At 39.5% G+C, this 13077-nt stretch overlaps 1 protein-coding gene across 3 annotated transcripts in view; it reads right to left on the reverse strand.

Moving 5' to 3' along the window:
- SHTN1 (shootin 1) overlaps positions 237–13077 on the reverse strand; it is a 109716-nt gene continuing 96875 nt past the window's right edge. For all 3 annotated transcript variants that reach the window (XM_005671487.3, XM_001925635.5, XM_005671488.3), the window contains one exon: positions 237–1998. In XM_005671487.3, the coding sequence (XP_005671544.2) occupies positions 1987–1998 (12 nt within the window). In that variant the 3' untranslated portion in view covers positions 237–1986. The remainder of the gene's footprint in view (positions 1999–13077) is intronic.

Here is a 13077-nt window from a genome sequence, read left to right on the forward strand (position 1 = left end):
TGGAACAAGTGTGTGTATTTTTGTATTCCCAAATATGTGTAAGACATATGCCAGCAGACTGATTACAGACATAGGAATGCAAAAAGAAGGAAGAGACACAAAATTAAATTCCTCAAAATAAACCGTTTTGTGGATTATTAAAAATTACTAAAGTTATCAAGTCATATAATGTTCTTAATACAGAATGTCAAGTTTGGGGAAACTAAACCAAACATGTCAATAACCACAACTGACCCTTAGTGGGCAACTGTTGGTCCTTTTTAATAAGTGTGGTGAGGAGAGTTTAAATCACAGCATAACAGAACTTGTTTAAGTGAATTAATAATGCAGTTTGTAGTTAGTATATCACATAGCAGTATTATTCAATTAGGGGAAATCACAGTTGAAAAACATTACATTTTAATTCCCTATGAGTAAACTGATAACTGTAACTGTAAAATCATCACTGGAAGAAGAACATGGAAACAGTCACGTATAATGAAGCTACGGAAAGATAATTATCTCCAAATTTAGGAAGTACATTTACCTGCCTAGCCACCTTTTCAAGCCTATGCTTAGCATACGTGCAAAAATAAAATACAACTATTGCAATTATTACTATCATTTTCTTTTGCCCTTAGGTGAGAAACACCTGACAGCTTCATGCTGAGCCATGCTAACAAAACTAAACCTTTCACTTTCTTTAATAGTAAAATTACCATTGCTGAATCACTGTCATAAAAAAATGCATTCAAGTACATTACCACTTATTTTAAATAAACACCAATTTTGAAACAATCAACTTTGAAAAGCTGCATAAGTTATTTTTTTTTTAAATCCCTGATTACATTTCTATTTATTCCTTGTGGTAGACTGAAACATTGTATTTTTAGAGACTAACTACCACTTAATTTCTTTTAAAAACAACAACAACAAACCTGCATAATGTAGAACAGCAGTGAAGCAGGAAAATTATATGCTTGTCACTTATCTTCACTGTACATAAGAACTGTGATAAAATATGGTACTTGTGCCACATGAGCACAGAAGAAAACACAGCTCAGAGCACACAGCACACAGTTCACCAAGATAATACTCAGAGGTTTGGACTTTCACCTCAATTCTGCACTCAGGACACTAGAGCATTCCCACCAAAGTCCTTGGGAAGCTTTGGACACAAGAGCATGTACTTTTCATCCCAGAATTAATAATACGTGTAATTAACATTGAGTATGAGGCTGCTAGTTTGATGCCAGCTCCTGAATTTTCCGCTTATCTCCGTATACCCTAGAAAGTAATTTTCATGCCCCAGTGCCTAACAATTTCCATGCTACTGCAGTGTCTCCATCAAAAAAGGATCAGACCTAAAACAGAAGCTTCTTTGGGGGCTTTTTAAATCACCTTAAACTGTTCAGTTCCATTTACCCAATTATCCACAAGTGCTGCAAACTTTGAGCATGACATTGGATTAGTGGTATGCACATTACCTAAAAAGATATCAACATTTGAATTTTTTGTAACCTTCTAAAAGAAGTCACACTTAATACAGTAATTAGAAAAAAAAAGTCATATTTCTATAAAGATCCAAAAAAAAAACCCTACAAAGAATGTGTATTTTGCTAAATAGCTTACTTATATTTATAGGTCAACTACTTACAAAAGTGACATCAGAAAAGAACCTATATTCTGAATACAGTGACAAGAACAGAATGTCTATAGCCCTTGCCAATACATCAGAACTAATCATGTGCTTATTAAAAAGGACTTCTGAACATGTCAGCCTTCTGGTTTATGGATCAGCAGTTGGAGCTATCCGTATCTCTTATTTTCTCAACGCTGTCTTCTTTGTATTCTGGTTTAATTTCGCCTTCACCATCCTTGTGTTGAGTTGGATCTTTTTCAGCAACCTGGTCTTTGGTTTGGGGTTCATATGTGGAAACAGGATCTAAAACTACAACTGGTTCAGCTTGTTTTTCACTGCCAATGTATTGTCTCCTGCATCCAGTGCTACTGGGAGGCCTAGGGGATGAACAGTTAAACAAAAAAATTAAAAGCAGAGAGAGAAAATATTTGTCTTTCATATTCCTCCATTCAGATGAGCAAAAAACCCAAAATGTTCTAAGTCTAATCAACATGCAAAAAGTGGTCTTTGAGGAGCCAGCCGTTAAAAAAAAAAAAAGAAGAAGAAGAAGAAGAAGAAGAGGCTATTAGATTACATATTAGGAGCACAAGGCCAGAAGAATGGCAGAAAAAGTCAGAGCAATTAACTTGCGGAAGTGTTAAAAGCCAAATGCACCTACCTGCTTAATTGCATGCTCTTCTCAGAGAAGCACAAAGCTCAGGGACACTGTGCATACCTCCCAATGCCTGCCGCCCCCAGACTCCCGTCCCACCCCCAGGCAGCTGGAAGGAGCCAGTTAACCCCTTGCTTGTGTCCCGGAGTCCATGTGGTTGCAGATTAGCTCTGAGGAGACTGCATCAAGGAGGGAAATTAATCACCCCCATCCCTGATGGACAGCTGAGAGGTGTGCCAGCTGCTGTCAACACTTGCAAGAGTAACTCTGGTCAGACCTAGGGAGGGATGACGGAAGGAACTAGGGCAGATAGGAGAATCCAGAGAATAAGTTGAAATGCTAAGTGACCATACACTTTTTCTACAAAGAATCATGTTTGAGAATTTTTTTTTTTTTTTTTTTTTTTTTTTTGCTTTTTAGGGCTACACCTGCAGCATAAGGAAGTTCCCAGACTAGGGGTCAAATCAGAGCTGCAGCTGCTGGCCTACGCCATAGCCATGCAGGATCTGTAACCTACACCACAGCTCATGGCCATGCTAGATCTTTAACCCACTGAGCAAGGTCAGGTATCAAACTTGCATCCTCATGGATACTAGTTGGGTTGGTAACTTGCTGAACCACAACAGGAACTTCCAAGAAATTTCTTACTAAATTTCAAATGCAGTTTCTTTTGCCATCAAGGTTTCCTCTCTTCTCTTCTGATCTAAGAAGCTACTGCTTCTCAAGCTGAAGGGGTGACAACTTCCTTGTAGAAACAGAGATGTCCTGAAATGTTCCTCACTTGCCATGTGCCAGGAAATTAGGCTGTGGGCACCTGTTCCTCTCAGAAGTCACTGGTCAGGAGCTACCATCTGAAGGTTGTGGACTGCTGACCTGATGCCTGGAGGTTAAGGGGTATGTAGTGGGCAGGGCAAGGGCTATTCAGACTCATCTGGTCTTCCTGGCAAATGCTAGATATCAACCATGATCAGCACACCCCTGTCCCACCTCCACCTCTGGATGTCAGGACATGTACTGGTGAACTGTTAGCCAGGGTCTGTCCACTGCTCTACCAGGCCCTTGCCAGGAGTTGATTTCTCCTATTCCCTGGCCCCTCGGTTAGATCTGCTGCTTAGATACTCTCTTACCGCCTAATACTTCTCCCTTGTTGGACTTACCACAGTTACAATTAAATAATGGCAATCAGTGGTTTAGCGTCTACCTCTTCAAATAAAATGTATGTGTCCACGAGATGGGCTGTTTAGGTTTGCTCACAGTTATACACCAGCACCCAGGGCAGATCCATTTGTGGAATAAACAGATGGAGTAAACTAATGAACTAACTGTGTTTGAAAGGCTCAGAATGAATACACAGAAACCAAGGTTTGATATGAGTAGGTATAGAGGTCTCTTATACAACAAAAGCAACAGAACCAGTGTTCAACTATTGAGACAAAGTGGCCTGCATGATCCAGCCACAGGTACCAAAAACTCAAACCCAGTGACGACAGTTTTATCACAAGTACTATGAGATTTGTCCAAATACTTGAAAACCACTCCCTAGGGCTATCCAGTTATACTCTGTGACCTGATCATCATTGATAAGTGACTACCACAAACTGTCTTCTTTGGAGGTGGTAAAAGCAAAGAGATGACCAGGAGCCTGAGAGGAAAGCTATAGTGTAGTGAGGACAGATTGCTTTATTTCTGCCTGCATTTGACGACACCCTTGTTATTAGAAAATACCGTGACACTGTCCATTCACCTTGGCCAAAGATCCACTACTCAAGATATCTGTCACTGTGCTTTGGGAATTAGTATGAGATATGGTTTCTCTGCTGCTACCTGCCTTAACTTTCTCTGATTCAGGCAACACCTAAAAGACTGAATCCATTAGGGCAGCGTCTGAGAACCAGAACTACCACAAATGGCCTAAGGGATTTATTAGAGGCAAGGAGAGAGCTAGTTGGACAGTTTATGTGAGGTTGCTGACTCTATGTATGATGCTGGGCCTGAAGTCAACGGTTCTTACAGCTGAAAAGGAAGATGGGTGGAAAGTGGCAAGAAGCTGAGGACAAACCAGAGCTGCATCTGTCTTTCACAACCTCCAATCCTGATGGTGAAGATGAGCTGCAGGGTCAGCTGGAACCCTTCCACATGAAATTGCACATGCACCTGGCCTAGAATTTGGGGAAGGTGGAGAAGATCGGGGGAGCCGGGGAGCCGGAGAAACTATGTGCTAACTAGGTGACAACGTGCATAAACTGTAATAGGGCCTGCCCTACACAGACCTTCAGAGAATTTTTTTTTTTTTTTTAAAGACTACTATGTCACTTCCATCTTCCAAATCTCATGCAAATTTTTCCTGTGGCCAACCCTAACCTGCAAGTAAATGGACAAGGGAATTCTAGGAAATGAAGCTCCAGCCAAGCTAAGCTGTTAGTCAAAGCTACACAAACTCTGCTGGTCAAGGCCCCAGTCTGGCTCTCCCACCCTGGGCTTGAGCCCACTGTATGTAAGCCAGCCAATCTGCTCTACACATGCAAAGGATCCATCTCATTCTAGGTGAGCAACTTCCATCAACCCATACTGACCTTCATCGCTTTTGTAGAACTACCATGGATGTTTTCATGGCCATGTGTGTCTGCAGGTGAAGGGGTGGTGAACACATCCTAAAAAGCTTTTCTTCATCAGCTGGAGGCTGAAAACTTCCAGGAAGTGCTCTCAGGGCTCCACAACAGCAACAAATAGGTGTTGATTGAACTGAAAACTCAGAAACTTTGTATTGCCAAGGCTGAAATTGTCCTGGAATTATCTCAGTCCAGAGTACTGCTGTTCTTTCCTGAAGTAAGCTTCTCGATAATAGAGGAATCTATTAAGTCACCTGTAGGCTCCAATTTGAGAACTCCTTTGTTGATTATCACTGAACTTGGCACAGTGGGAAATTTCTCTGAATCTATGTGTTGAGAGTGAGAGTAACTAGTGTCTTAAAGATAATGACCACTGACTTGGAACCCCAATGGGTTAAGGCTAAAAGGGATGGTGGCAATCATCCAGTCCAGCTGGTCCTTTTACAAATGAGGAAAATGAGGTGTGGAGAGGGAAAGAGCCTGACCTAAAATCATACAGCTCATTAGTGGCAGGGCCAGGACAAGAATCAGAAGCTCCTATCTCCTTGTTCCTGATTTTCCCACAACATCACACAGCTCTTTACCCAAGGCAACCCAAGGCATCTTCTACAAACATGACCGTGATGCCACAGGCTAATTGTGGCATGTTTACTGATTCTTTCAGATCTATAAATATAAAATCCATCCCTTCAAGCTATCCCTTGGTTTTTTTTTCCCTTTGTCAATTATAGTTAGCTCCTCCTGGTTTGACATCATTAAATCCATTCCTGGTTCCCTTGAGGAACTGCCCAGGAATGAAGGGCCTCCTTCTGGAATGAAGGGCCTTCCTCCTAGGCCTCATTCTAGCTCCATTCACATCTTACTGAAAGAGCCAGAGAGCCCTATCAGTCCTGGTGGCAAGAACCCAGGCTCTGCTCTAGACAGCCATAGTGGCCCTTCTAGAAGGTTAAATCTGAAGCTTCTCTCCCAAAGTAAAAAACTTAGGTGCTCAAATACAACAATCCAATAGGAATTATAGTATACTAGTGTTCTGTTCAGTTTTTGTACTTTGGTTCTTCATCTAAGAGCAGTAACCACAAATGAGGAATTAAAATTCGGTATCCACAAAGAGTAGGGCAGACCTTTGTGCTGCAAGATCTCCGAGTAAAACTTAAATTTTTCAGATGTTATGAAGACAGAAATCATAGGATACTCAGGCTAGGAGGGATTATGACATGAACCAGTCCAACCTTTTCATTTGTCAGATGAAGACATCAAAGAACAGTGAGATAAATGATTTGTCCAAGGACATACAATTTGATCATAGCAGATACAGGATTAAAATTGTGGAATCTTGGTTTCCTGTCCTCTATTTTTTTTTTTCTTACTACAACATACTGGGAATGATTTTTGATCCATTCAAATAGATATTTTCATGGGTCATTTTAGATTGTCAGTGAAAGGCTATTTCGAGACAAAAAAACAAACAAAACAAAACAAAACAAAACCCCCCAAAAGCCAAATAAAAGCTAGGAGACAATATAGCAATTTATGCCACTCTATGAAGCCTGAGGCCCAATATAGCAATTTATGCCACTCTATGAAGCCTGAGGCCCAAGTACAACTTGGCTGCTCTTTCAGAAAGCTGCTACTTTTCCCCAACATAAGAGAACCCGAAGATGAGGCTTGGACAGATGGAGCCACTTGCTGGTAAGAGGAAAAACCCGACTCCAACGGGTCCTGGTACCAGAAGAATCAGAACAATTGGAAACGGTACTGCCCAAGCTGAACTTTATAATAAAGGGACTCAGTGATTTCTTAAGGCCGTATTACAAGGGATGAAAGTACAGCATTCTAATTTTTAAAAAGCACATCATTGTTTGCATTCAATGAAATTCCTTTCAGAATCAACTTTCCATGTTCCAATTATATTCAACAACATTCTAGCTAACATTTCGGCTGCAATTCAAATTAACTAAAGCCCAAAAGAGCCCTAATAGACATGGTTCTGAGCTCAATTGAATACAATCAAAGCTCATGAAATGAAGGGGGAAAAATGCTTATTTCATGCAAATTTTGCATATCGCTCAGGCTTAATTTTACTGATAATATAAAGGTGGGACATTTTGAACATTACAGTGAATGAAACTTTTAAGCGGTGAGAGTTATTTTATAAAATGCTACCTCTGAAAAGCTGATTGCCAAACAGTATAAAAATGGTTTGCGGCATAAATGCCAAGTTCATTTCTATTTCACTTCTGAGGTAACTATCTTTCAAATCGCAACAGCTGGACTATTTAACACAATCTGGTGAATCAAAGTATAGTTCTTCTCTGGTCTCCCAGTGGGACGCCTGCATTAGTCCGTGGCAGCCAGCCAACAGATGACGCGCAGCCGGACGGTCTGAACTCTGTTTCATTTACAATAAAAACGGATAAAACGGCAATCATATTTACCACCTTCAAGGACAGAAAACGGAAAGATTTAAATTTGTCTTTAGAAAGTAGTTTCCTAGGAAAACTCCAAAGACGAAGTCAGTTTTTATTCTCCCTTGCGTAAAAATAAAAAGTCTTAGTTTTTTTTTCCCCCAAGCCCTTTTTACAGTTACTACAGCAGTGAACAGGAGTGGCATTACAGCAGAGGTAATTTTTATTGTCTCCCTCGAACATCCTATTTTCAGGATATTTTAACAAACGTGTCCACAGTTTCCCCGAAATAAAGTTTCAAACATAAGGTGAAACTTCCTGTATTATTACTAATTCTAATACTGTTAAATATAATGATGGAAGGACAAAGCTGATTTCTTTTGGCTTTGTGTACTTTTATAAACTCCACTTTATAGATAATGCTTACTGGACAGTAAATTACACTGTATTAAAACAGACATGTTACTGATGTCATATTAAAATACAAAACTTTCATTTTCCTTTTTTATTCACTAGGGAAATTAAGGTATTCATGTTAACCAAAAGTTAAAATAATCAATTCTCTGAATTCTCATACATCTTAAAATATTAAAATGTCTTTTTAGTTATGGTGAGGTAATTCAATTTGTTAGTAAAGGTGTACATTTAGAAGGGTTTAAAAACAAAACAAAACAAAACAAAACAAAACAAAACAAAACTCCATTTTAGCGCAAAGAACAAATTAGCTTGCCAATTTGGGTCAGGTTCTATTTGAAGGAAAAACACAGAATTTTAAATTTTGAAAAATAACATCATTAAAAAAACAGAATGCTGTCATGGTTGAAAATCTGACATCAGCTTCTAGAGGCTGATTTGCTATCAAGATTCATAAGAATTCCTTTTTAAGAGAGGTAACAATGGCTGCGCAAAGACCTCCGTGTCCACACTGAGCCGTATTTTCTTTGGTGGGGTAACTGCAGCACAGGCATCTCAGTGCATGGGTTACATCCCAGACCACAGTACATGCTGTGAAGCCTTGTCCCAGTTCTTTTATTCCTCTAGTGTAAGCTGGACTGTGCACATTTACAGACTCCAAAATACACTGGCCCAGGGAGGCTGAGGAAACTGAACTGTTCTCACCAGCAAAATCAATGATAAAGCATGAGCTAAGATTGACTTTAGTTCAGGCAAAGATTCTGAAATGCGTATGATACATTTTTTGGGCCATTTTAAAGCTTTTTGTAATTTTGTACAACTTTAAGTCACCATGGAAAATCCACTGCTATCTCAGCTAGGAAATGTGTCATTTAAAAGAGGTATTTTAAGAGACATAAAATCTTCCCAAAAATTCACCATATATAATGCTGGCTCCTCAGGAAAGCTGCCATGCACAAAATGTTTGCATTTTCCTTCCTAATTTTCAGAACAATATTTTTCAATTTTGAAAGATTTTTCCTTAAATTTACTATATTATGTACTTTAAACTTTTAATTCAGTGTGCTTATTTAGATACAGTTATATGACAAAATGTATTTCAGAGAAAAGCATTTATTAAGTTTCAAGAGGTCAATTTATCCTCAGACTGGAAATTGCATTTAAGTTTTAATCAGCCACTTCTATTTGAATAAATTTAAAAACTTTCCACTACTTCACTATACAAAAATGAAAGAAACACAAATACTGTAGAGACTATTGAAAGATGTTTTTAAAAAATTACAAAGCACCAAAAGCAATTTGGTTCTCCAGGCAGAAATGACGTATTTTATGATCACTCTCTTAAAGTCATAGGTGTTTGCAACTGGAGGCACACGGTAGAAGGCAATTAATTCTCTGAGAGAATTGAGAATTACTTAGCAGCATTTTAACAGTTCTTTTGAGACTTATCCAACAGAGTTTTAACACTAGCCTCAACAATTAATCTGGAAGAAGTTCCTGTCTGTAGAGCAACTCAAAACACCTGTAAGACAAAGCTGACAGGCGGATCCACGGAGCAGCTCACAGGAAAACCTCAGAGGGACGGGGGAAAAGAGACTCAGTGAGGAGATCTCAACCTCCAGAACATCCAGTTGTTCTCCTAATTTTGTTGTTAAAACTTAATTGTCCATGTACAGGCACACATAGAGAACCTTTGTAGTAGTGCTTTGCTGAGCAGAGCTGTTTCCTGCAGTGTCAGTACACAATTCAGCGGTACTAAGATTACAGTTGAGAGCTGAGAAAATCCTTTAATTGTATAAGAGCATCAGATTAAGCAGAAACTTCCATGGAGTTCATTCTGCTGGCTAGTAGTCTCTTCTCAGAAATAAATGTTTACGAAGTACAGGGAAGGTGCCCTCCTTCCTCTCCTCTATACTATGCATGCAAACACCTCCCCCTCCCCCCCCCCCACACACAAAAAGCGAGAGAGGAGAGGAGGAGGGAGAAAATGGTAGAGATGGGAGCAGCAGGAAGAAAACTCACTCTTTCCACCACAAGGACTAAAAGAACTTCTCTCATTCCCCTTTGAACAAAATGTTGACCCAGATCTGTCTAGAAGAATACTATATGACCAACCAAATTAATTTCCAGCTGCGATCAATATGTGAGACAATAATTTTATGCCAAGTTTCCCTAAATGCAAGCTGCAAATCTCAATTTCTATTTGGTAACATATTTCAAAAGCTCAGATTCTCCAGCTCCAATTCAAAAGAGCAATACTTTTCAATCTCATTTTTCTACATTAGTTTCACACTGGAAAGAATGGGGAAAAAAATGAAAGAGACCAGTTAGAGGTAAATCTTACTTTTAATTCAAAACCTGAAAGGCAGTTAGATTTTTTTTTCTTTCAGAGAAACATCTGACTACACTATGAAACATCTAAAATTTATCGTTTATCAACTACCCTTTGGTATCCAGTTAATGGCTCAAACAAGATAAGCTCTTGCAAAAATAAATCTGTGTGAGGCCAAAAGTCACATTTAGAGGCATCACAGATCTCGAAATTAAGTGCAAATTAAAATAAAAATAGTTTCATTGGAAAAGATCATTTTTCTGTTGAAATGGAAGCCCTGTAATTGCTATATGGGTTTTTGTTTTTTAAATTCTTCTGGGGCACAATGTGATTTGTTTTGACCTCCCAAACTAAAAAAGCAAGTTAGCTGCCTATCTAATGGTTAAAACAGAAGTTTTAAAGAGCCTGATAAACTTAGAGTTTTGGGGAAATCTGGGATTAAAGAGAAGCATGATGAATTAGAGAAGTGTTAACTGGAAGGGTGTCCAGAAACTTTGGCTTAAAAGCATCTCTGAGAATGACCAAGAGATGAGGACACAGGTATGAAATTGCTGCAAATCACACCAATTACAATGGAAACTGGATTCTCCCCTTGAAAGCAAGGTTTTAGAGATGTAACAAGAGGAACTAAAAAAATGATCTTTGAGGCTGACCACCTTGTTTAATTGTAACTGTCAGGAGGATAGCCACCTTCCTGAAAGTAATTAATAGAAAAAGTGCACTCAGTTGAATAAAGCTCAATACAGACAAGTACGGCTACTTCTAGATGAGACTGTGCAGAGATGAAAAAGCAAGATGGTGAGAACACAAGAAACTCTTGGGTCTCTGCCTGACCGAGACGCAGACCTCTTTTAAGACCTGCCTACCTCTTTCTCCATACTGTTGGCCCCCTTGTCCTGCCTTGCTACAGAACATGGATGTCCTCAAATACGATGACCAGTGGACATTTAAGCACAAACTCAAAGGAGCTAACTGGTAACTGACCAAAGATGGAGCTGACTCATAGAGGTGCAGCATAAAGTGGGTAAGCAGTAACATTTATTTTGGGCTGTAGAGTGTGTGTTTTTGAAACTGTATTCACAGTGATTCATCTTTGTACGCTCATATGATCATTTAGTACAACACCTTTCTAATCCAAAGATTACAGTCAGAAATTTTCAAGATATTTGACTTCTGGGAATGAACTAATCTTCCGCATGTTTGAAAATGTCAATATATTTTAAAAAATGTGTGAATGATATGCCAAAGACAAAAGCAGCTTAAGCTGGTATTCTAATATGGTAATTTCCAAAGTTAATTTGTGAAGCATGACTATTGTACATTTGACATGAAAAACATTAAAACTATTTTCCAACTACTCTTTTTAAGTTTTCTTGTAGTACTTTTTTTTGGGAGGGGTCTTTTGTCCTTTTAGGGCCACACCAACAGCATACGGGGGTTCCCAGGGGCCAGGGGTCTAATGGGAGCTATAGCTGCCAGCCTACACCAGAGCCACAGCAACACCAGATTTGAGCCACATCTGTGACCTACACCACAGCTCACGCCAACGCTGGATCCCCAACCCACTGAGCAAGGCCAGGGATCGAACCTGCAACCTAATGGTTCCTAGTCAGATTCGTTTCCGCTGTGCCACAACGGGAACTCCTGGAAAAGATACTTTAATTGCTTAGGTTAGCCTTAGGAAAAGGAAGGAAAAGGCAAGAGATGACATGATCTATGAGTATGCAGGAGGAGCAGGATGTGTCATAAGGCAAATGGAGCAATTTAGCTACAGAATCATTGCTTCCTATGGGAGAAAACTTCCTCCAGGAGAAATAATTTTCTTACCTGCCATTCCTAAAGCTCTCAATATACTCAACATGGTATGCTATAGTTCAAATGCATGGCTTTGTTCAAATGAAATCTGACCCAACTATGGACTAGGAATAGAATTTTGAGCAAACTGGTTATATCACTAAGCCTCAGTTTTCTCATCTGTAAAATGGAGATAATGTCCACTTCGTACCTTTGGAAGAATGAAAATAACACATGAAAATAGCGGCTTAATAAATGTTAGTGAAATGTTAGTAACAACAAGACACCATAGAAGCAAATTCCAAAATCCTGATACCCTCCAATTGGAAAGTGGCTCCATTACTCAGAGCCTCCATCTATAATCAACACAGCTATCCTGCCTATAGCAATTTACACACACTTCCTCTTGGAAGAATGTTATTATAACATGGATATATGTTAGTATATATTAATGAAGAGAAATAGAAAATATTAACTAAAAAAAGAGAGGAAAAAGACATACAATGGGGAGTTCCCATTGTGGCTCAGTGGTTGACAAATCCGACTAGGAACCATGAGGTCGTGGGTTCGGTCCCTGGCCTCATTCAGTGGGTTAGGGAACTGGTGTTGCCACGAGCTGTGGTGTAGGTCACAGACGCGGCCCGGATCCCGAGTTGCTGTGGCTACGGCGTAGGCCAGCAGCTACAGCTCTGATTAGACCTGGAGCCTGGGAACCTCCATATGCCCCGGGTGCGGCCCAAGAAATGGCAAAGAAAAAAAAAAAAAGACATACAATGGAAGGTAGTAGGCTTATATTTTTAATCCCCAGATGTTTTCCCATTTACTTCACTTATCCCAATCAAGATCATCAGGCTTCCCCATTCCTTTGATAACAGAGCTAACATATCTCAGGTGCCTCACACAGGATTGAAGTGGATGACAACTCTACCCACATCTAGGTATTATACTGCATTTTCTTACTGCTCAACTTACATGTGCTTCTGAAATATTCATTTCCTAGTTACCCATTAATCAATGCCCCAGAATGTGTAAATTTGGAACTAGTCAATTTAACTAGAGGTAAAGAAGCAAGCTTTGGCTTGACTGTATTGCATGGTGCTTTCTGACTGTACTGCATGATATTGTTCTGTACATGTGGTCAGGAGACATGCCAAGTGTCTGTGTCACATTTTAAAAAATGCAACTGCAATGGTGGCAAACTGATGGCTATTTCTAAAAACTGAATCCACTTGCAAAAGCCAAAGTCATTT

Source organism: Sus scrofa, chromosome 14 (genome assembly GCF_000003025.6).
Source record: "Sus scrofa isolate TJ Tabasco breed Duroc chromosome 14, Sscrofa11.1, whole genome shotgun sequence".
In the NCBI taxonomy this organism is placed as follows: Eukaryota; Metazoa; Chordata; class Mammalia; order Artiodactyla; family Suidae; genus Sus; species Sus scrofa.